The sequence below is a fragment of the Caretta caretta genome, chromosome 1 (genome assembly GCF_965140235.1).
Source record: "Caretta caretta isolate rCarCar2 chromosome 1, rCarCar1.hap1, whole genome shotgun sequence".
NCBI classification, from domain to species: Eukaryota; Metazoa; Chordata; order Testudines; family Cheloniidae; genus Caretta; species Caretta caretta.
The window spans coordinates 331,035,009-331,060,136 of NC_134206.1; the positions used below are offsets into that span (position 1 = coordinate 331,035,009).

Here is a 25,128-nt window from a genome sequence, read left to right on the forward strand (position 1 = left end):
TGAGGATAAGGGACCTATCATCAATAACAGCGTGTCTCTGTTAGCTTTGGCGGTAGAGGCCTGCGTTCGTGATACTGAAAGGCCAGGGTTGCTGTCCAAGCTCCGTTATCTCTGTAATTTACATAACAGTGTCAATTATTCACAGCAAATGAATCACTTCAGTTTGACGTGTCCTCCTCCTGGGATTTCTGTCCCGGGTCTCTTTGTCTGGACTATAGTCTCTGTTCCCAGTCAAGAAAGGTTCACTGATTTACTTGCAAACACCTTTGGTTTCTAGGCTGCATGAAAACATCTCATCATAGCAGAATGAAGGGGGCCAGAGGTGAAGCAGCTAGAAACACAGATAATCAATGCATTACACTGGTGGGCAATCCTGGGTACACATATTCATACAACACAGTCAGGAGACCATATATGCAACTTCTCAGTCTCTGTAAACCAAGTTTCCATAGAGAGAGCTGAAAGAGTAGCTCTAATAGATTAGCCAGTAGATGTACCATATATTATACACATGTACCATATATTATACACATGATCACACACCTGCTCATGTGTATAATATACGTTACCTCCGGTGGAGGGCAGTGCTATATATATTCTCATAAACCAGTGCATTACACATTCAGTGAATTTTACGCCCCTGAAATGTGAGTGTCCCAAGTCACAGTTTGCCAACCCTAGGGCCAACTGTGCAGCATTATCTGTGCAGCACCTGGTTCAGAACAAAAATACTTGCCACAAACTATGCCTACTATGAGCTATCTCATATTTCTAATCATATCTTTTATCACATGAAATGAAGGAAGGACATTCTGCCTCTCCAGAGCCCCATGATATTTCTACATGTTAACATGGCAATGGAAGAAAACAAAATAAAAATGTTGGGTTTAATGTTCCTGTTGCTCACAATACAGGGCAGAAATTGAATCACTTATGCTATTAAATCTTGAATTCAGTGGCTATTTCATAGGGCCCAGAGTTCAGTCATATAAAGATGGCTCTTAAAATAGCTACATTAGAAAAAGGCTAGTAGCTATTTAAATGGTCAATTTAAATTAGGTCTTGTTTTGCTGTTTCTCGGATGGTTTACAAATCCACATATGGGAGCATTTAGTTGGGCAAATAGCTTGCAAAATACTTAGGATCAGACAGTCTTTTGACGCTTTATAAAGATGGTAAGAATGAATCAATGTACAGCTGCTTTGATGGATTAAAGTGAATGAAAACACTACCGCATCTTGAATTATGGGGTTAAATTAAGATTAAAGCCAGAGTCAGAGTCCATTCAATTCCATTTGTGCTTGTAAAGAAAAAATAAAATCATCCAAATGAAGTCAGACAGTGTGTGTGAGGTAGAGACATTAAGCTCCTGGGTAAAATTTTCTACAGAGCATCAGTGACTTAAAAATCCAAATCCTGTTTCTAAAAGTGACTTAGACATTTAGGAGTTTAAGTTTCATTGAAATTCAATAGAAATTAGGCCCCTAAGTGTCTGAGTCACTTTTTAAAATGGGAGTTAGACACCTAAATACCTTGGAGGATCTCGGCCCAAAGCAAATGTTTTTTCGACAAACTACCTTTATGCAAGACATTAATAAAAACCAGACTTAATTCCAAATGACTGAGAGCATTAAGAAAACTAAGTTAACAGCTCTCTTGCTGTTTTTACTGGTGATCAGACTGGAAAGGAGGGGAATCAGGGAGGACTGGGAGCTTGGAACTAAATGCACAGGTGACTCAGATAAGAGCAGCGCTGGGAGAGTCTGGAATGGATTAGGAGAAGGGCAGAGAAGGGAGCAGGATGCATCAGAGAAGAGGGCAGGGAGGAGAGCCATACCTAAAGAAAAAAGAATGGAGAGAGAAAGGAGACACACATATGGAGAGTTGAGAGGAGAAACTGGGTAAATTTCTGGCTCCACTGAAGTCCATGGCAAAACTCTGGTTGACTTCAACAGGGAGAAAGGCAGAGACACAGAAGAGAGAAAGAAAGCATGTAGATATAAGAACACAAACAGATTGTCACAGTCAGGTGACTGGCAGTCAGACCTAGTAGTCAGAGACAGAGTCCACAGTCATGAGACAGCAGTCAAGAGTTGGCTGGGTCAGGATTCCAAGGGGTCAGAGGCAACAGGCAAACTGGAGATCAGAACCACGAGTCCGATTTCAGGAGTCATGCTGGGTAGGAATGCCAAGAAATTAAGCCATGGCAAGAAGCACAAGGCAATCCAGAAGCACACAGTCCAGAGCAGGGTGGAGCCCAGTTGTTCAGACAGCTTCCTGTTCCTGCTGCTGGCTTAAGTAGGGCTAGCAAGCCAATCAACCACTCCACTACTCCACCAATCAGATCTCAGGGCAGAGCCTCACACTGGGCCTGGGCTTTGTAGGTCCCAGGTAAGCAATTGTCAGCTGGCTGCTGGAGGAGGGTTGGAGTGTTGCTGTTCCCATGAATCCTGTGGACCCAGGATTGAGACCCATGGATCATGACACAAATTTACGTTTGGTAATGTTTGGGGATTTAGTCACAGGGGGCTGAATACTCAAAACCAATAGAAGTTAGGAGCCTAACTCCTTTTGAGTATTCAGCCCAGGGTTGGCTACATGTACCTTAAATAGGTTATGTGAAGGGCTAATAATAGATATTTTGTTTTGCTCCCCCGCCCCCACCACTAGTAACTTAAATATTGTCACTAGAAATGGACCCCAAACAAAACCCTAGGGAATGGTGTTTAGATACTAATCTAGACCCAAACAACATGTCTGGCCCATATCTCTGTAACACACTGATCCAAAACCTCACATCTGGACAATCACAAACTGTGTGATGTTTGAAATCCAGATCCAAGTTTTGCAACTCAGGTCTATATCTGGCCTAGTTTTCACAAAATGCACAAGATGTAGCAATCTTCTTGGTACTGAGAAAATAAAAAAAGTATGAAGAAAATGTAATAAAAACAGAAACCACAAGAGGATTTGAATTCAATAATTTTGAAATAAAAGCAGACACTTTATCCAGAGTCTTGGTTAACTCATTGGGAATTTACAGTTATTATTTTCGCCACTGGAGAGAGCTCACATTGTATAAAGGCAATAGAAACATTGAGACGTATAAAGAAAAATTAATTCAAGAGAGATGAACACAAAGACTATAAAGTTCAAACAAAGTGCATCTTCTCCCTCAGGTCATATTACTAATATCTGGTCCCATGCAAAGTTTAATGAACAGCATACTTTAAAAAAATGAAAGTGAACAAGATAAGATCTTCTTCATAGTATACAGGGCTTTATTAACATTATTTTATATGTAATTATTTATCACATAACTTTTTGCAGGATTGCCAATCTCAAGCATTCAAAGTCATGAGGCAGGCCCTGAAAAATGAAGAGATTGGCTAAAAAAAAAAAAAAGAGATTTTTAAAACTAAATTTGGTAGTCTCTTTGTTTACTTTCTGGTTATTGAGCCTTTAGGGTGCAATCTGGTCACATTTTCAAGCAGTTCTCTGCAAACAAGAGGGCTAGAAACTCACTTCTTTAAGGGGAAAGCTGAGGTTCTCAAGTAATCACTTGACTCCAGGAGATGTATCTTTAAGAATGCCAAATATCTAGAGATTCATAATAAAATTGTGAGAGTTGGCAACAGTATGTATCAAAGGTAGTAAGTCAGGTAAAATAGTAAAATTTATGTTTCCTTTTATCTCATAAATCCTGAGCTTTTGGCTTTAGTCACATGGTAGGCAGGGTTTTTGTGGGGAAGGACAGGCATGTCTCAATGGCCACTAATCCAATGAGTGGCCTGACATAACATTCCTAGATCCTAGTTTTACTTATTCAAAGTGGTAGGTGCACTGAATTTGCATAATTGTCCATCTTCCACTGTCAGCCTATTTGCAGTGAGGAGCTGACAGATGTCATCATGGAGGGCAAATGTCAAGCTTCAGTAGCAGGGAGGCCGTACATGGGCTTCCTTGCTAGGGCATATTTCATCCCAAAACAATAAAGATCCAGCACCTATTATTGCTGCAGCAATTACAAATCTTCGATTTCGCAAGAATCTTGATTTTGTATGGATAGTAATAACAATGGTCCCCTTGAGATAGGCACAGTTATTACTGTGACACAAGAGGCAAGAAAAGTGTATCATAGGAGGTGCTATTTTTTAGAAACACACGAGAAAAGTACATTTGTATAAAACGCCTTATTCTTCATCCAACAATACTTATTTAACTTACAAAGTAGATTTGTGTCTCTAATGGTTTAGAAACACAGGATGATTTAAAATAATAGGTAAGCGAACAATCTATTTTCTGAAATGGCTCCAAGAAGGACTATTTGGCAGACCATGAAGTGCAACATATCTGAAGGTGAGCAGACTGTGAAAAGAGTTTCTGAGGAACAGGAAGCACAGTTTAGGAAACATGCAAAGGAGTGGGAATGAGGAAATTGGGTTATTTGCTACAGACTTGTTTTATAAACCTTATGTTTTTTAAATATCCCTGTTTCTCAGTTTACCCATTTATAATACGAAAATAACAACACATGCCTACCTCACAGGGATGTTGTGTGAGGCAAAATTCATTAACCTGAAACTCTTGGTTTATTTTACTCACGTGATAACTTGATATTCAGGGAGCTGCAGGGAGTCTACTAAGGACAGAATTTAGCTCAGTATGTAATTTAATAATACACATATCAGGTTTATTAGAATAATAATTCTGTGTTTTGAAATTCGCTCTCACCTTTAATTCTTACTTTCCTTGCATTTGTGGTTTTCACTAAAATCTTCAGTATTATTTTAATGTAAGTTTTAAAAAAATATTTCTTCATAAATACCCATCTGAATAAATGTGTTAATGGCTTATGCTAGACAATCCGTTTCACCTTGTATTTAGCAGTGACATTCTAAGTACGTTTCCCAGACCTGAAGACAAGTTCTGTGTAAGCTTTAAAAGCTTGTATCTTTCACCCATAGAAGTTTATCCACTGAAATATATTACTTCACCCACCCTGCCTCTCAATAAATGACCACAATAACAACCATCAACGTTACAACAGACCAATCATGCAGTTTCAGTATCAGGTTCTAGTTTAGTTGAAAAGACACTCAACCATTTCACTCAGATTATTTCAAAGGAATCCTGCTTTGCGTTCTTAATCAACGTATGCTGGGTCATAACAACCTGGGAAGCCCTCTGCTGCAAATTAGGCAACATGAAGATCAAGGCACTGTTCAAGAGCAATTGATTGGTTTTACTGTTAACAGGATTCATTAGTCTCTTCTCAGCAGGTCTCTGTTGCACCATTTCTTCTACTAATTAGCTTCTTGAATTTTAACCTTGTGTACCAAATTGCACTTTGAGGTTGACATCAACAATGCGACTAAAGTTCAAGCTGATAGAACACTTATAAGATTTTACAAAAAAGAAATCTATATTTTAATTTTTGTTATATCTGCCACTTTTTACTTGGCATCAGAAACCTTCCACCATTTTAATGGCATGTTTTGTGTAAGAAGGGCATTTTAAAAACAGTAAAATTCAGAACCTCCACAATTCCTACTTGCATGGTCTTACAGAAGTTTATTTGGCCTTACAGCGCCAGCAGTAGTTCTAGGTGGTGTATCCTGACATGTTATGGTCCTGGTTATTCCCTCCCCCACAAAAATCTGCAGAAATGAGGATTGAGGGAGTAAATCTGCAAGGATCCCCACACGTTGTTCTCTATGAGTGTGCACATGGGGCTTTTCCCAACCATAGATTAGGCTACCCCTATGACTCTGGTTTCAGTTGGGGGCCCCCCGCAAAGATAACATAGCTCCAATTTTATTATCTTTTCTCTAAAAATCTCTGTCAGGATGGAGGGAGAAAGACGTATGTGTCCATCAGCCTGACCAGTCTCCACCCCCTACCTCGAAAAAGATCCTAGGGCTAGGGAACACCATCTGCAGGGCATGGAGGTAGGGTGACAGCTGACCCCACCATCCATGGAGGATGAGGAAAAGCACATAGAAGGATTCTTTCCATATATGGATCTGAGATGATCTTGTAAGCCTTTACTAAAAGTAGATGTAAGCAGGGTCTGCTGAATTCTTCCCTGATAGCTAGCTGGGAGGGGGAGAGACTTCTAGAGCAAACTGAATTTACATGAACACACCTACTCTGCTTAAATATCCAGCAGATAGAGTGGTGTGTTGCTCAAATAATCAACTTTGGCTGGTGTTGTGTTAAAAATCACTTTAGTACTGAATGCAGGGGTAGTGAAATGCTGTTACCAATGTTGTTGGCATTATTGTATGAATACAGGAAAGCAGGACCCTCAGCTGAAAGGACTTCGTTAAGCCAGGTGCTTGAATGCCAGAGTCCTGTGAAAGTAAGAGGGGTGGGGACAGGTGTCCCAGACAGGATGTGTAGACCCTCCCACAAGGGTCCTCCCTGGACTGGTTTAACCTGTTCCCCCACACTGTTCAAATAAAGAGCTATATAAGCTTCCTTGGGAGCCTCTTTGTTATTTTAAATGCTCATTCAGAGCTGAGATCAGTTGTGGTTGGATTGTGTTTCTGCCAAGCCTGCTAAGAGCTAAACATCACTGAGAGCTGAAATCATGTTGAGATGGGTAAGTGTTTCTGTGCAGCCTCCAAAGAGCTGAAAATTACTAAAAGACTGATGTGCAGAGGTCACAGCAGAGAGGCAGGTGGCAGCAGATGGTGACTGACAGTCAGCTGGCAAATGAGTGGGTGGTGAGGTAGTGAGCAGAATGAGCGGCGGGGGGATGGCCAGGCAGAGAGGAGCAGCAACGGCTGGCAGGTGGCCAGGTGGCACAGCGAGTGGCCAGCAGGGTGGCTGACGGAGAGGGGTGGCAAGCGAGTGTCTGAGCAGCGGAGCAAGTTAGGTGCCTCCTTACCCCACCCCCACCTAGGGTGGGAGGTGAACTCTTCAAATGCACCTCTGAACCCTTTGTTTGCACTGACCAAAGACGGCAACTGTGAGTGGGGTACAGAGAAGAGGGCACGTTAAAGGGACTTTTGGGCTCCTGGGCTTAAGAACCCAAAGGGAAAAGGACACTGCCCAACTTACTTGGAGGGTGGGTCTTTGGCTTATGGTTTATGAACCCTGTTTGCAGTGTTTTCCCAAATTAACGCTGAGTTACTTCCCTCCTTTTATTGAAAGTTTCTTTTCTACACTCGGACTCTTGCTTGCAGGTGAGAACGTATTGCCTCTCTGAGGCGACCAGGTGTGGTGTTTCAGAGTAGCAGCCGTATTAGTCTGTATTCGCAAAAAGAAAAGGAGTACTTGTGGCACCTCAGAGACTAACCAATTTATTTGAGCATAAGCTTTCGTGAGCTACAGCTCACTTCATTGGATGAGATGAAGTGAGCTGTAGCTCACGAAAGCTTATGCTCAAATAAATTGGTTAGTCTCTGAGGTGCCACAAGTACTCCTTTTCAGGTGTGGTGTGTAATTTTCCCATGTTACTGGGTGGGAGCTCAAGCTGGTTCTGTGTTGTATTGATGGAAAGGAACCCCTAGATATTGAACCCAGCCCTGTTGCTGCTGGCTCCACCTGGCAGAAGGGTTACATAGTCTTTACCCAGATAAGCAGAATCAAACTTAATTTGACTATTTTAAAATATAGTCCTTCCTCCAGAAAGTCTGTGTCTGTGGCCTCTGTCTCTACAGGCACAGAATCCTCACAGGTAATCTGAGCATGTGTTGAGAAGAGCATCACATCTGAGATCTGCTCTGCAGATGTGAGAGAATTTTACCCTAAATAAGTAAAAGTTTGCTTCAGAGATCTTCATCATATCTGATCTTTATCATATCATATGATCTTCATCATTTGTGAAGAAAAAATAAAAGTTTTCCTTTCATTTTTAGAAAGCAATACTCCAGGGAAATACTTCCCTTGGGAAATATTCTCTGAGGCAGAAATATTCTTCTTGTCCCAGAGGTGGATGAAGTTTTTGTCTAAAAATCTTTTTTGGGGTAAAAAATGTAGATTTGGTAAGTCCAAAACATTTTGCAAATGTGTGTCAGTTTTGCCAAATTGTTTGTGTCAAAACAAAACCATTTTTTTTGAAAAAAAAAATCAGAATATTTTGGTTTTTCTATTTCAAATGACTTTTCATTTTGAAATTTCCTTCAATTTTATTAAAAGAAACAGTAAACCCTTTTAAAAACCTCTCAACATTTAAATGAAATGTTTCATTTGACCAAAACCAATTTTTTCTAACTTTTTGATTTACCAACATTTTAAAAACCTTTGTTCTAGGTTGACCTGAAGTGATTATTATTTTTCAGAATGTCCAGCAACCCAAAAAACTAGCAAAAAGAAAAGGAGTACTTGTGGCACCTTAGAGACTAACCAATTTATTTGAGCATGAGCTTTCGTGAGCCACAGCTCATGCTCAAATAAATTGGTTAGTCTCTAAGGTGCCACAAGTACTCCTTTTCTTTTTGCGAATACAGACTAACACGGCTGTTCCTCTGAAACCAAAAAACTAGTTATTCACACAGCTCTACTTGCACCATTCAGAATGACAGCACGAACACACCTGCTTATTTCTGCACTTAAGAAAAATGCTGCTCAAAAATCTAAGGCTGAAGTCTGATAATTATATCAAGGAACCAACTTAATCACCTGTTTCCATTTTGCCATCCTGTGCTGCAGGCCCATCAGGAATTACACTCTTCACCTGTAGAAACTCATCTGGCTCGTCCCCACCAATGATGGTAAATCCAAAGCCCATGTTGCTCTTCTTGAGAGTTGTGCTGAGGAAAATTCCCTTCAGTTGTGATGCATCACGGGTGAAGAGTGGTTTTTCTACATCAGTCAACACAAACAAAAAGAAAATAGTTCCAGTCAAGTCATAATATAACACAGAGTCACAAACAAAAGAGAAGAGAAGCAGCAGCAATAGTAGGTGGCAGTGTGGCATTTTGATATTAAAGGAAATAAAGAGTGTAAGCATTCCAGGAGAAATAAACACATTAGTGAGTCCTTATTTTACATTAATACAAAACCAACTAAGGAGGACTTTTCTATCTATGGCAGATCAGTCTTGGGGGTGGAAGGGCTAGGAATGCTCTTTGATAAGCACTGAAGCAAATGCTCTTGGAAATAAGTTTAGAGATAGATTGTTGTGTAGCTAAAATATTTACACAGTGATAAAAATAATATGCAAGGTAACTTTGAACTCTTAAAAATTATTCCTAGCCTATCAATTCAGTTTTGTATACCAAATAATTTATAATTAGTTTCCCCTCACGCCCCCAATAACAAAAAATATCCATTTATATCAGTGATTCAGACAAAAGGGTAAATTCCAGATAATCTTCTCACCCCAGACAAATGGAATTTCAGTTTCTGACAAATGACATTTACAATCGGTGTGACAGTTCAGTGACCTTTACATCTGTTTTCAATGTGCGTCAGTGTAAAGTGTGAAAATTACCATCAGGCAAGAATAAGCCTCACCTGGCTTCCAGTGCCTCTCTTCTGTGCTTTATTTTGCGAAAAAAGGTATGAGAAAGGTGAAAAGGTTTGTGACTTAACTTATCTCTCTACTTCTACAACAGTGCAGCTTGGCTAACAAGCAGCACTTGGACATACCATACAGACTGTACATTCCAGCATTGTCCCGCCGACACTGAGACAGATCATTCACACTGCGAGACCTCTGAGGAGCAGGATGCGGGTGAACGTGTTTAGGCCTAGGTAATGTTGATGAGGCGCTTTCTACTGTTACAAAGGAGAACAAGCCTCATTCTTTGGCTATAACCTTATGTCAAAACTTACTCATCTATCAATATTGACTTTTGCTAATACATTTCTTTCTAAGTGCAATCATTTTCACATTATCAAGATTCAGTGTTCTTGTAAACTCCTACAGCAATAGTGTCTGAGGCGTCAATTTAAATGATGTTTGCTAGATAGGTTATCTTAGAAACATACTGAACACCAATTAATGCTAATTCATAGAAGATACAATTAATTATTAATTAATTGTATTTTAACCAGACTATGTTAAATCATTGTCATAACACCAGGAAAGTACAGCAATTATTTTCTTCTTAAATCTGACATGGTACTGTACCTCGGAAACCTGGGGCCTGCATAGGCTTTGTTCCAAGTTCTGCGTTGGGCATGTTATGCTGCTGTAGCTTCCTTTTTGCTTCTAGGACAGGATTTTCAAATTGTGTTCTTCTATTTATGTGGCTGAAAAAAATCGGTAATGATTAAAAATTGAGTCCATTTTGTGAAAAATTATTATTTACTTCATGGGATCATCATCATGTGGGTTACCTGTATGTGCAACCCTTACACCAGCTTAAAAAACTCACACAAGTAGTCCTGTTGTAGTGAATGAGAATATACGAGTTAGTGCTCATCAGTGCAAGTAAGGGATGCACAAATTAGCTCATAGCGGAAATAATTGGGAAGTAGAACAGATCAGGAATTTTTCAACAAAACTCTTTTTCTTTGGAAAATACCAATTGGTTACAACTGAAACTGTTCACGGGAAAGGGTCAGTTCTGACAATTTCTCAGTTCAAACATTTTTGGAGAAAAGTTTTGAAAAGATCAAAATGTCCTGTTTCAACATTTTCAAAATGATTTTTTAAAATAATTATAGTAAAACAAATTGAAACAATAAAAAAGGCCAAAAGTAAAACAAAAATTTCAATAATGTCATAAAAAACATAATGTCACAAATTAACCTAAATTAAAAAAAGATATTGTTCGTCTTTGAAAATTTGAGATTCTTTCTCTCAATTTATGATAGGAAAATTTTTCATAAACTTTAAATTTTTCTCTGATTGGTAAAACTGTTTCTTTCCCAGATCCATTTGGAAGTTCTCTGTCCTTTCAACTTCTTGCACTCTGCTGTAAATGTAAAGTGCCAATTAGGGCTGTTGATTAATAGCAGTTAACTCATGTGATTAACTCAAAAAAATTAGTTGCAATTAAAAAAATTAATCACTATTAATCGTGGCTTTAATTGCACTGTTAAACAATAGAATACCAATTGAAATTTATTAAATATTTTGGATCATTTTCTACATTTTCATACACATTGTATTCTGTGTTGTAATTGTGCATATTATTTTTATTACAATATTTGCATTGTAAAAATGATAAACAAAAGAAATAGTATTTTTCAATTCACCTCATACAAGTACTGTAGTGCAATCTCTTTGTCACAAAAGTGCAATTTACAAATGTAGATTTTTTTTGTTACATAACTGCACTCAAAAACAAAACAATGTAAAACTTCAGAGCCTACAAGTCCACACAGTCCTACTTCAGATTGTTCAGCCAATCGCTAAGACAAACAAGTTTGTTTACATTTACAGGAGACAATGCTGCTCTCTTCTTATTTACAATGTCACCAGAAAGTGAGAACAGGCATTTGCATGGCACTTCTGTAGCTGGCATTGCAAGGTATTTACGTGCCAGATATGCTAAACAATTGTATGGCCCTTCATGCTTCGGCCACCATTCCAGAGGACATGCTTCCATGCTGATGATGCTCATTAAAAAAGAATGCGTTAATTAAATTTGTGACTGAACTCCTTGGGGAAGAATTGTATGTCCCTTGCTCTGTTTTACCTGCATTCTGCCATATATTTCATGTTATAGCCGTCTCGGATGATGACGCAACACATGTTCATTTTACGAACACTGTCACTGTAGTTTTCACGAAATGCTAAGAAGGTACCAATGTGAGATTTCTAACTGACCCAAGGTTTAAGAATCTGAAGTGCCTTCCAAAATCTGAGAGGGACGAGGTGTTGAGCATGCTTTCAGAAGTCTTAAACAAGCACCACTGATGAGGAAACCTCAAAACCCAAACTACCAAAAAAGAAAATCAACCCTTTTGCTGGTGGGATCTGACTCAGATGATGAAAATGAACATGCATTAGTCTGCATTGCTTTGGATTGTCATTGAGCAGAATCTGTCATCAGCATGGATGCATGTCCACTGGAATGGTGGTTGAAGCATGAAGGGACATATGACTCTTTAGCACATCTGGCAAGTAAATATCTTGTGACGCCAGCTACAACAGTGCCATGCAAACGCCTGTTCTCACTTTCAGGTGACACTGTAAACAAGAAGCAGGCAGCATTATCTCCTGCAAATGTAAAGAAACTTGTTTGTCTTAGCAATTGGCTGAATAAGAAGTAGGACTGAGCGGACTTACAGGCTCTACAATTTTACATTGCTTTATTTTTGAATGCAGTTTTTTTATACATAATTCTACATTTGTAAGATCATCTTTTATGATAAAGAGATTGCACCACAGTACTTGTATTAAGTGAATTGAAAAATACTATTTCTCTGGGGTTTTTTTACAGTGCAAATACTTGTAATCAAAAATATATATAAAGTGAGCACTGTACAATTTTTATTCTGTGTTGTAATTGAAATCAACATATTTGAAAATGTAGAAAACATCCAAAAACATTTAAATAAATGGAATTTTATTATTGTTTAACCGTGCAATTAATCACGTGATTAATCACGATTATTTTAATCACGTGATTAATCACGATTAATTTTTTTAATTGCTTGACAGCCCTAGTTTCAACCTATGTGGCTATATGCTATTCTGCAGTATCACTGAAAAATACTCCAGCAACACAGGTTTTCAAGTTTTCACTATATGTGATTTCTATGCAAGAGAGAAACAGGATGGTGTTTGTGCATAGTGGTCCTGGATAAGATGAAAACAAAATTAGCTGTTTATAATGAAATAGAAATCTTAACCCCAATAGTGACTGTTCAGGCAAATTGCTTAACAAAGTAATGGATCCATCATGTGCTGGATTCCCACAGCAGCAAACAAAATTATATTGAAGATGAAATTTTAACACTCGACTATATTTCTGTTGTATTTTATAAAAGAAAACAGGGGGGAAAGTGCAGAAACTAATTCATGTAGACCACTGAAATGTGAAAGATCTGACCCTGAGCTCCCTTAGAATCAGGGATTGTAAAAGGTGCTGAGTGCATGTGACTTCCACTGAAGTCACCTTCATGATCCCATGCGAAGCAATTCTCTGGATCCAGGCCCTACCCTTTAGACAGTGTTATTTAAAAAAAATGAAAATATTCCAGTGTTCATTAAACCAAGGGGATAGAGGGGAAACAGCAATGTATCTTTAGGTGACCTAATATACCTGGTAATCCAAAAGGTGATGTCAGATGTTCATCACCCAGAAAAGATTTCTATTGAAGTCAACAGGGACATTTGTTTTAAAGAGTGAAAGTGAAAAAAATTTGCCAAACTTTAAAGCTGCTATCTACATAACAAAGTCATCACTTGTAAATGTGGCTGTTAATAATAGGTAGAGCAGCAGAGTTGTGTAGTGGGTGACACTCACCTCTTGTGAGTGCCTCCTAGAGGCTGGGTGTGGTACTGCAGGCCTTTCCTGGCATCCCCTGTACGTTGTTAGCCTTGCTTGGTGGGTCTTCAGTGGCTCAGCCCTCTGGCCAAGTCACACAATCAAGGACCCCTTCCGGGAGTACTGAAGTCCAAAACAATCACAAAAGTCTTCAAATCCCCAGGCTCAAGCTGGACTCAGCTCCTCCTTCCTCAGGTGCCTTTGCTCTTCAGACCCTCCTAGGCTCCTTGGAGTCTCTCCCTGCTGAAACTGTCTGCCCTCAACAGGTTATCAGCCCCATCTCTGGGTCCTTTAAATCCAGCCCTTTGCTTGTGCTTCTAAAGAAGACTTGTGGCTTAGGTCATTTTGCTAGCGGGGATGCCCACTACTCTGGGTCCCAACTCAGGGACCCTATAAACAGCAGCCATGTACTGCTGCCTCCATTTCGCTGTGGCTATTCCCTGAGACTTTTCCCACGTAGCTCCATTCTCTTCACCCTTAACTCAGGGCTGAATTTCTCAGATCCTCTCTCTCTCAGGTCCAGTAAATGCAGCCATCAACCCCTCCAGCCAGAACTGAGCACCCTTTCTTGCCCTTCAGGTCCCAGCCAGGAACTGACCTGCTAAGGCCCTGCAGCTCCTTTTATATGAGCTTGCTGGGTTCTGATTGGCCGCTTCCATGCAACTTTTCTAGGCAGGACTAGAGAACCCATCTTTGCTGCTCCTTTTCTGAGGTCCAGTGTGGTAGAACCATGGGGCCTGCAGCAGGGAGCTTCAACGGGGCCAGGTGCCCGCCATCACAGTTTGGCATTAGATGGGGATGGCTCTGAGTTACTACAGACAATTCTTTCCCAGGTATCTGGCTGGTGGGTCTTGCCAACATGCTCAGGGTTCAACTGATCACCATATTTGACATTGGGAAGAAATTTTCCCCCAGGTCAGATTGGCAAAGATCCCGGAGTTTTTTCGCCTTCCTCTGCAGCCTGGTGTATGGGTCACTTGCTGGGAAAAGCTAGAGTAAATGATGGCCTATCTGTACCTTGAAGTCTTTAAATCATTATTTGAGGATTTCAGTAACTCAGCCAGAGGTTCAGCATCTATTACAGGAGAGGGTGGGTGAGGTTCTGTGGCCTGCAACGTGTAGAAGGTCAGACTATAGATCACAATGGTCTCTTCTGGCCTTAAAGTCTATGAGTCACAGTGGTAAATAAGCCAAAGATATCATGGTTTCTCTGTTTGTCCATGGCTTTCCTTTGTGTCCATGACTTCAATAAAGCCCAGTGCAGAGGGGAGGCCCGGGGCTGGAGAGCAAGCCCGCCCTGGCCCGGTGAGGAAGGGCTGGCAAACAAGCCCACCCTGTATTCATCCCACTGCAGTGGCTTTTGTCCCACAGGGTTGGGCCTGGCTCCCTGCTTTGGACAATGCAACCTGGTGCATGGGGTCACAGCGCTGCACCTGTGCTGATGATATTAGTATGGAAGTCAGCTAGGAAATGGAACTGGTAAAGGCTGATTTGACTAATGTTGCCTCAATTGCTGTTTCATTTTTCCTTAAAAAGACATCCAAATCTTTCATTTAGATACTGAAATTGTGTTTAAAACAAGTATTAATGGACATATTTGTTGAAATGAGCATCAAAATGTAAGATTTAGCTACTTTTTAAAATGAAAGAAACAGAATTGCTGAGATAACATGTTATTTTCTAACATAAGCAGTAACAGCGTGTCAGATAGAAAAGATAAAGAAATGTTGTGCAGTTGAGGCAGGATGCACAGTTTACAATAAGTACCCATCTGGTTAGTTTAGCTGTCCTATTAAGGAAACCGTGTTTGCAAATTGAGTTTCATCTTGTAGTTAATCAACCATAAAGGTAGAAATGCTCTTTTTGCGATTAGACAGCTGAAAAAGCCAGCACAGCACCATAATTCTGTGCGGGGCTGTGGAAGGAAGAAGGCTAGCGTTTAGTCTTTAAATCACAGGCTCTGTTAGAAGGTTGCACAAAAGTCTGACTCCCTCAGGGAACTGATGGGCAGGATCCCCTGGGAGAATAACATGAGGGGAAAGGAGATCAGGAGAGCTGGCTGTATTTTAAAGAATCCTTATTGAGGTTACAGGGACAAACCATCCCGATGTGTAGAAAGAATAGTAAATATGGCAGGTGACCAGCTTAGCTTAACAGTGAAATCCTTGCTGATCTTAAACACAAAAAAGAAGCTTACAAGAAGTGGAAGATTGGACAAATGACCAGGAAGTGTATAAAAATATTGCTTGGGCATGCAGGAGTGAAATCAGGAAGGCCAAAATCACACCTGGAGTTGCAGCTAGCAAGAGATGTTAAGAGTAACAAGAAGGGTTTCTTCAGGTATGTTAGCAACAAGAAGAAAGTCAAGGAAAGTGTGGGCCCCTTACTGAATGAGGGAGTCAATCTAGTGACAGAAGATGTGGAAAAAGCTAATGTACTCAATGCTTTTTTTGCCTCTGTCTTCACAAACAAGGTCAGCTCCCAGACTGCTGCACTGGGCAGCACAGCATGGGGAGAAGGTGAGCAACCCTCTGTGGAGAAAGAAGTGGTTCGGGACTATTTAGAAAAGCTGGACGAGCACAAGTCCATGGGGCCGGATGCGTTGCATCTGAGAGTGTTAAAGGAGTTGGCAGATGTGATTGCAGACCCATTGGCCATTATCTCTGAAAACTCATGGCGATCCGGGGAAGTCCCGGATGACTGGAAAAAGGCTAATGTAGTGCCCATCTTTAAAAAAGGGAAGAAGGAGGATCCTGGGAACTACAGGCCAGTCAGCCTCACCTCAGTCCCTGGAAAAATCATGGAGCAGGTCCTCAAGGAATCAATTCTGAAGCACTTAGAGGAGAGGAAAGTGATCAGGAACAGTCAGCATGGATTCACCAAGGGAAAGTCATGCCTGACTAATATAATTGCCTTCTATGACAAGATAACTGGCTCTGTGGATGAGGGGAAAGTGGTGGACATGTTGTTCCTTGACTTTAGCAAAGCTTTTGACACGGTCTCCCACAGTATTCATGCCAGCAAGTTAAAGAAGTATGGGCTGAATGAATGGACTATAAGGTGGATAGAAAGTTGGCTAGATTGTCAGGCTCAACAGGTAGTGATCAATGGCTCTATGTCTAGTTGGCAGCCGGTATCAAGTGGAGTGCCCCCAGGGTCGGTCCTTGGGCTGTTTTTTTTCAATATCTTCATAAATGATCTGGAGAATGGTGTGGATTGCACCCTCAGCAAGTTTGCAGATGACACTAAACTGGGAGGAGAGGTAGATACGCTGGAGGGTAGGGATAGAATACAGAGAGACCTAGACAAATTAAAGGATTGGGCCAAAAGAAATCTGATGAGGTTCAACAAGGACAAGTGCAGAGCCCTGCACTTAGGATGGAAGAATTCCATGCACCGCTACAGACTAGGGACCAAATGGCTAGGCAGCAGTTTGGCAGAAAAGGACCTAGGGGTTACAGTGGACGAGAAGCTGGATATGAGTCAACAGTGTGACCTAGTTGCCAAGAAGGCCAATGGCATTTTGGGATGTATATGTAGGGGCATTGCCAGCAGATCGAAGAACGTGATCGTTCCCCTCTATTCGACATTGGTGAGGCCTCCTCTGGAGTAGTGTGTCCAGTTTTGGGTCCCACACTACAAGAAGGATGTGAATAAATTGGAAAGAGTCCAGCGGAGGGTAACAAAAATGATTAGGGGACTGGAACACATGACTTCTGAGGAGAGACTGAGGGAACTGGGATTGTTTAGTCTGCGGAAGAGAAAAATGAGGGGGGATTTGCTAGCTGCTTTCAACTACCTGAAAGGGGGTTCCAAAGAGAATGGATCTAGACTGTTCTCTGTGGTAGCTGATGAGAGAACAAGGGGTAATGGTCTCAAGTTGCAGTGGGGGAGGTTTAGGTTGGATATTAGGAAAAACGTTTTCACTAGGAGGATGGTGAAACACTGGAATGCGTTACCTAGGGAGGTGGTAGAATCTCCTTCCTTAGAAGTTTTTAAGGTCAGGCTTGACAAAGCCCTGACTGGGATGATTTAGTTGGGGATTGGTCCTGCTTTGAGCAGGGGGGTGGACTAGATGACCTCCTGAGGTCCCTTCCAACCCTGATATTCTATGATCCTATGAAGTTGACCCAGTCACAGTAGAAAGTTTCACCTGCTAGAGTTAGTGCAAATGTCCATCCCTTGCAGATAAGTTTGGATTTGCAATAGTAAGGTGAATTAAGAGCATATCCATCCACTGAACCTTAGTTATGTACAAATGAGAGGAGAAGCAGTGTCTGGGCCCTCACACTCTAGAGAAAATTGCAAATATTTTGTGCTTAACTGAGTGCTAAGAGTCTAGATACTCCTTATGGCTGACCACTGCAAGGTGTTACACTGAATCTGATTACTTCAGTGGTTTATCCCCGCAAACTGCCCCTCCTTATTTTAGAGAGATACAGATGTTCTAATAAGTGGAGGGTAGGATATTCTTTCCTTGATAGTTTTAAAGTGATTCCTATAAAGTTGGATTGGATTTGAATATGCAAAGGTTCATAACCTAACTTTTCATGATTTATCCATTTTATGACATAATTAAAAGAGTTTATTGTAATGTGATTTCATCTAGTTAAAAATTAAATCTGTTAAATGCTAGTAATAAAGGAAGGTGTAACACTGTCACTTTTTATAATGAAAAATGGACAACAATTTTCACTACCAAATTATTGAGCTTAGAAAGCAGATTAAAATATAGCTCCTTATATTGACTATAAAAGCCTTTATAAAGCTAGTGCTGCTGCACTTTTAATGCTAGTCTATGAACCTCCATTCTTACTATTCCAGATCTCTGCTAGATCCCATTAAAGCTTTTCTATTACAGTAAGTACAGTATGCCTTTAAGATATCCTTTCCCTCCTTTATATTTTGTCTGTGGGATGAGTGAGTTTGGCAACAACAGCCTAGAAACACAACTGCATTGCAGCACATGGGGCAAGGAGCCTGTCTTTGCCTGATGGAGGGTGGGCTTAAAATGCAGACAACTACGTGCTCCATTTTGGTTCCACTGACTGTGTAATGGAACTGTGTAAGCCTTACCACTTTGCCTCAGTCTTTAATAAGGCTAAAGAGGATCTTAGGGATAATGGTAGCATGACAAATGGGAATGAGGATATGGAGGTAGATATTACCATATCTGAGGTAGAAACGAAACTCAAACAGCTTAATGGGGCTAAATCGGGGGGCCCAGATAATCTTCATCCAAGAATATTAAAGGAATCGGCACCCGAAATTGCAAGCCGATTAGCAAGAATTTTTAATGAATCTGTAAACCCAGGGGTTGTACCGTATGATTGGAGAATTGCTAACATAGTTCCTATTTTTAAGAAAGGGAAAAAATGTGATCCGGGTAACTATAGTCCTGTTAGTTTGACTTGTGTAGTATGCAAGGTCTTGGAAAATTTTTTGAAGGAAAAAGTAGTTAAGGACATTGAAGTCAATGGTAAATGGGACAAAACACAACATGGGTTTACAAAAGGTAGATCGTGCCAAACCAACCTGATCTCCTTCTTTGAGAAAATAACAGATTTTTTAGACAAAGGAAACGCAGTGGATCTAATTTACCTAGATTTCAGTAAGGGGTTTGATACCATGCCACATGGGGAATTATTAGTTAAATTGGAAAAGATGGGGATCAATATGAACACTGAAAGGTGGATAAGGAATTGGTTAAAGGGGAGACTACAACGGGTCCTACTGAAAGGTGAACTGTCAGGCTGGAGGGAGGTTACCAGTTGAGTTCCTAAAGGATCAGTTTTGGGACCAATCTTATTTTATCTTTTTATTATTGACCTCGTCACAAAAAGTGGGAGTGTGCTAATAAAGTCTGCAGATGACATGAAGCTAGGATACAATTTAGAGAATGACAGGGATATCCTACAGGAGGATCTGGATGACCTTGTAAACTGGAGTAATAGTAATAGGATGAAATTTAATAGTGAGAAGTGTAAGGTCATGCATTTAGGGATTAATAACAAGAATTTTAGTTATAAGCTGGGGACGCATCATAGAATCATAGAATATCAGGGTTGGAAGGGACCCCAGAAGGTCATCTAGTCCAACCCCCTGCTCGAAGCAGGACCAATTCCCAGTTAAATCATCCCAGCAAGGGCTTTGTCAAGCCTGACCTTAAAAACCTCTAAGGAAGGAGATTCTACCACCTCCCTAGGTAACGCATTCCAGTGTTTCACCACCCTCATAGTGAAAAAGTTTTTCCTAATATCCAATCTAAACCTCCCCCACTGCAACTTGAGACCATTACTCCTCGTTCTATCATCTGCTACCATTGAGAACAGTCTAGAGCCATCCTCTTTGGAACCCCCTTTCAGGTAGTTGAAAGTAGCTATCAAATCCCCCCTCATTCTTCTCTTCTGCAGGCTAAACAATCCCAGCTCCCTCAGCCTCTCCTCATAAGTCATGTGTTCTAGACCCCTAATCATTTTTGTTGCCCTTCGCTGGACTCTCTCCAATTTATCCACATCCTTCTTGTAGTGTGGGGCCCAAAACTGGACACAGTACTCCAGATGAGGCCTCACCAATGTCCAATAGAGGGGAACGATCACGTCCCTCGATCTGCTCGCTATGCCCCTACTTATACATCCCAAAATGCCATTGGCCTTCTTGGCAACAAGGGCACACTGCTGACTCATATCCAGCTTCTCATCCACTGTCACCCCTAGGTCCTTTTCCGCAGAACTGCTGCCTAGCCATTCGGCCCCTAGTCTGTAGCGGTGCATTGGATTCTTCCGTCCTAAGTTGAGGACCCTGCACTTATCCTTATTGAACCTCATCAGATTTCTTTTGGCCCAATCCTCCAATTTGTCTAGGTCCTTCTGTATCCTATCCCTCCCCTCCAGCGTATCTACCACTCCTCCCAGTTTAGTATCATCCGCAAATTTGCTGAGAGTGCAATCTACACCATCCTCCAGATAATTTATGAAGATATTGAACAAAACCGGCCCCAGGACCGACCCCTGGGGCACTGCACTTGACACCGGCTGCCAACTAGACATGGAGCCATTGATCACTACCCGTTGAGCCCGACAATCTAGCCAGCTTTCTACCCACCTTATAGTGCATTCATCCAGCCCATACTTCCTTAACTTGCTGACAAGAATACTGTGGGAGACCGTGTCAAAAGCTTTGCTAAAGTCAAGAAACAATACATCCACTGCTTTCCCTTCATCCACAGAACCAGTAATCTCATCATAAAAGGTGATTAGATTAGTCAGGCATGACCTTCCCTTGGTGAATCCATCAATTAGAAGTAACGGAGGAGGAGAAGTACCTTGGAGTATTGGTTGATCATAGGATGACTATGAGCCTCCAATGTGATATGGCTGTGAAAAAAGCTAGTGCAGTCTTGGGATGCATCAGGAGAGGTATTTCCAGTAGGGATAAGGAGGTTTTAATACCATTATGCAAGGCACTGGTGAGACCTCACCTGGAATACTGTGTGCAGTTCTGGTCTCCCATGTTTAAGAAGGATGAATTCAAACTGGAACAGGTACAGAAAAGGGCTACTAGGATGATCCGAGGAATGGAAAACCTGTCTTATGAAAGGAGACTCAATGAGCTTGTCTTGTTTAGCCTAACTAAAAGAAGGTTGAGGGGAGATATGATTGCTCTCTATAAATATATCAGAGGGATAAATACCGGAGAGGGAGAGGAATTATTTAAGCTCAGTACCAATGTGGACACAAGAACAAATGGATATAAACTGTCCACCAGGAAGTTTAGACTTGAAATTAGACAAAGGTTTCTAACCATCAGAGGAGTGAAGTTTTGGAATAGCCTTCCAAGGGAAGCAGTGGGGGCAAAAGATCTATCTGGCTTTAAGATTAAACTCGATGAGTTTATGGAGGAGATGGTATGATGGGATAACATGATTTTGGTAATTAAATATTCATGGTAAATAGGCCTAATGGCCTGTGATGGGATGTTAGATGGGGTGGGATCTGAGTTACCCAGGAAAGAATTTTCTGTAGTATCTGGCTGGTGAATCTTGCCCATATGCTCAGGGTTTAACTGATCGCCATATTTGGGGTCGGGAAGGAATTTTCCTCCAGGGCAGATTGGAAGAGGCCCTGGAGGTTTTTCGCCTTCCACTGTAGCACGGGGCACGGGACACTTGCTGGAGGATTCTCTGGTCCTTGAAGTCTTTAAACCATGATTTGAGGACTTCAATAGCTCAGACACAGGTGAGAGGTTTTTCGCAGGAGTGGGTGGGTGAAATTCTGTGGTCTGCGTTGTGCAGGAGGTCAGACTAGATGATCATAATGGTCCCTTCTGACCTTAGTATCTATGAATCTATGAGTGTTTTAGGCAGTATTTAGCTCAAAGGAGATGCCCCAGGGACAGCTTAATGCACAGGAATTGCACAACACCTGTTAGTCTCTAAAGTACATAGCCACTTGTGCGGAAGATCATTAGTCACTACCAGCAGCTGTATAAATATATATTTGGGAGATATGAAGAGGATTACTATAAAGAGATATGTGAACGCCATCACTTACTACACAGGAATATTATAAAAACCCAAGCATAAGGACAGAGGAGTAATTTCTTGGCATTATTCATTATATACAGGGGTTCAAAAAATCCACTCACCTGTTTGCTTGGGGTAGGTAGGAATTTGGATAGGGTGAGTGAGTTGGGTCAGGGGCAGAGCTGATGGCTCCTTCATCTGAGGGAAGAGGACAAGCTGGGGAACACAGAGACCCAGGGCAGCTGCTGCTGCTTTACAAAGGAGTCAGCAGGACTGTGGCCGAAGCGAAGCTTTTGTTTTTGTGATGGGGTATACAAACCCCACACTGCACCAGAAGGGTTTACAGGACAGTACTGGGCCCAGGTATCCCCACCCCTGGCCCCTGCAGAGCACGCTCCAACTGGAGAATGGGTTGAAAAGGGAGCAACCCAGCTCAGAAGGGGGAAGGCTGGGGAGAAAGACAGACTTACCCAGAAAGCTTCTGACAAGAGGGCTGGAGAAGCCTTCCTGAGGGAAGGGAGGCTATATGCTGAGCCCAGTTAGGGCTGACAGTTTGGTTACCTTTCCTTTTTCTTTACACCTTTCCTGGGACTAAAAGCTGGGAGAGAAAAGCAGTGGTAGGAAGTGACCCAGGGAGGGTGACTCAGAGGCACTTTTGGTGGCCAGATATTGTTGACCCTCTTAGGGCCCTGGGTTGAAGCCTGGTGGAGTGGGTGGGCCTGGGCTCCCCTACCACTGCCTTCATTACAGGAGAGACTCAAACCACCAGTATTCCTCACCACACTTCTGAGTAAAGGAGGACCAGGACTGTAAGACCGGCCCACCAGGGTGTGGGGGGCACTACCTGCGCTAACCACTAGGCCACCCAACTCACCAAGGACTCTATTACAGTTCTGTTTTTGTTTTGGGAGGTCTGGAGGAGCAGGAGAGGAGGCCCAGGTGCTGTAGCTCTTTTATCAGCTGTGGAAGGGAAGCCCTAAACACTTGGCTCCTAAAATCTCAGGGATCTAGGAGGCACTCTGCCATCTTCCTGCCCAACTGATGGCTCTGCACTGCAGTTTGGAACTAGGAAAGCATGAGAGCTGGTATATTTCCAGAATGAGCCAGCATAGATGTAGTGTTACTATGGAATCAAGAGACAACAGGGTATCAGAGAACTATGGGTTAAGCAAACTGTAAAACACTGTAATTTGTACTGGGTAACTGTGGAAACAAAGAGAGGCTCTCAGTGTAAGGATCTGAGTTTGGGTTTTTCTTTTCAAAACCTTCTTCTGTAAGTTCTTCCCTCTAGAATAAATAGATCTGCTATTTGTTTCATAGATTTTTGTCTGGTGTGTTTGCCCCTTTCCTCAATTGGATGGGCTCTCAATTCACTATCTGTGGACTGTGACCAGGGGAAAGTGAGTTAATAGTTTCTGGGATTGATTCTCCATGGCTTTATAACTTGGGTAGTCTATGACACCTGTGCAGAGAGAGAATATAATGCTATCATTTTGATTAGGTATCATTTTATTGCCACTTTAGACTCACTTTGCACAAGTGTCAATGGCTGCACAAGATAAAAGGCAGAGGAGAAGCAAGCCATTTTCATCTCTCTCAATTCTTGGGTATTTTATGTAAGCTCGAGTTAAACAGACTAATCAATTACATCTATTCTTTTGGGTAGTAATCCGCTTTACCCCACTGCACAAAGACCTATACTAAATGGAAGGGAGAAAGGATCTTTTCTTTATTTTGTACACACACCATGTTCTCCTGGAAAAATGCAGGCAGAGATTGTGCCATTAAAATAATAGAAAATTACATTCTCCTTTTCTAGCTGTGTCTTTAGGTGCAAAATTACAATGCCATGAGTTTCAGAGTAGCAGCCGTGTTAGTCTATATCCTCAAAAAGAACAGGAGTACTTGTGGCACCTTAGAGACAAACAAATTTATTTGAGCATAAGTGGGTTGTAGCCCACAAAAGCTTATGCTCAAATAAATTTGTTAGTCTCTAAGGTGCCACAAGTTCTCCTGTTCTTAATGCCATGAGTGAGCATAGAAAAATTTCACATAAGATACAACCTGCACTCATACAAAATAATGTGACTCTCAGACTTACTGCAAAGTAAGACTATTCAGAAAAATATCATTATGAAGTAAAAATGATTACGTTTTATTCTGTTCCTGGATTGGCAAGGATTTGCACCTTGTTTGATGCTTGTCTAAAACTTGTTAAACAGAAAATAAAACACATTTGATTTAAATGCTCCCCTCAACCTCCCCCCCCTCAATATTTCTAGAATACACAGGATGAGATCAGGGCTCAAAAAGAAGTGACAGAGTAACCAGTTTGAAAGATACAGAAACTGTTCATTTACTGCAACTATATTGGAGTCTGATAATTCCTGCGTAACCTGAAGTCAAAGGGGAAAATAATTGTGCCCATACCTTTCCAATTCAAACACTGAACAGGATATTAATATCAGGTTATGAACTATTAACAGCAAATTAATATTGAAGTTGGGAACTTACTCAACATAATAAGTGCCATAAATGGGATCATCAATTTTCTCCCAGCCATATGGAAGCTCTGAAAAACAAAGAGTTATCTCTCTCAGTAAATATAGCACAAAATGCCAAGATTTCTAGTAATGAAAGAGTAGAGTTCTACTGGGTGCTGAGTGTAGCAACTGGAGAGCACAGTTGGATTTAGTGCTCAAAACCAATGCCAAATTTTAGGCATGTGCCATGGCAGCAGCAAGTAGTAGTGACTTGAAAATTGGCATGCCAATCTAGAATTCTCATTCTCTAGAACAGTGGTTCTCAAACTGGAGGTCGCGATCCCTCAGGGGGTCGCGAGGTTATTACCTGAGGGGTCACAAGCTGTCAGCCTCCACACCAAACCCCGCTTCACCAGCAGCATTTATAATAGTGTTAAATATTTTAAAAAGTGTTTTTTTAATTTATAAGGGGGGTTGCACTCAGAGGCTTGCTGTGTGAAAGGGGTCACCACTACAAAATACAATACATTTTAGTTGAGCTACTTTTTTATTCTGCAGACAGCTATGCCAACCGGCAATAGCAGCATATCATGTATAATCTCATTCCCTAGTGATATGCTGGGCTTCTTCTTCCAAAGGTACATAGAGCATACAGTTGTATTTATTTAAAGGGAAGCTGCCAAGATAAAAATCATATTAAAAATTCCCAACATTGTACATA

The 25,128-nt window shown here is 41.2% G+C and overlaps 1 protein-coding gene across 20 annotated transcripts in view; it reads right to left on the bottom strand.

The window, feature by feature from the left end:
- Positions 1 to 25,128, bottom strand: part of MAGI2 (membrane associated guanylate kinase, WW and PDZ domain containing 2) — a 1,189,595-nt gene that overhangs the window by 230,779 nt on the left and 933,688 nt on the right. For 16 of the 20 annotated variants that reach the window (XR_007354679.2, XR_007354680.2, XR_007354681.2 and 13 more), the window contains 4 exons: positions 24,439 to 24,496; positions 10,088 to 10,209; positions 9,604 to 9,732; positions 8,632 to 8,814 (listed from right to left, as the gene is read on the bottom strand). Coding sequence is in view for 17 of the 20 variants with exons in the window: in XM_048836481.2 (XP_048692438.1) it covers positions 8,632 to 8,814; positions 9,604 to 9,732; positions 10,088 to 10,209; positions 24,439 to 24,496 (492 nt within the window). In the remaining 3 variants the exon portion in view is untranslated. The remainder of the gene's footprint in view (positions 1 to 8,631; positions 8,815 to 9,603; positions 9,733 to 10,087; positions 10,210 to 24,438; positions 24,497 to 25,128) is intronic. The other 4 variants (XM_048836475.2, XM_048836484.2, XM_048836476.2 and 1 more) reach the window with 2 other exon arrangements.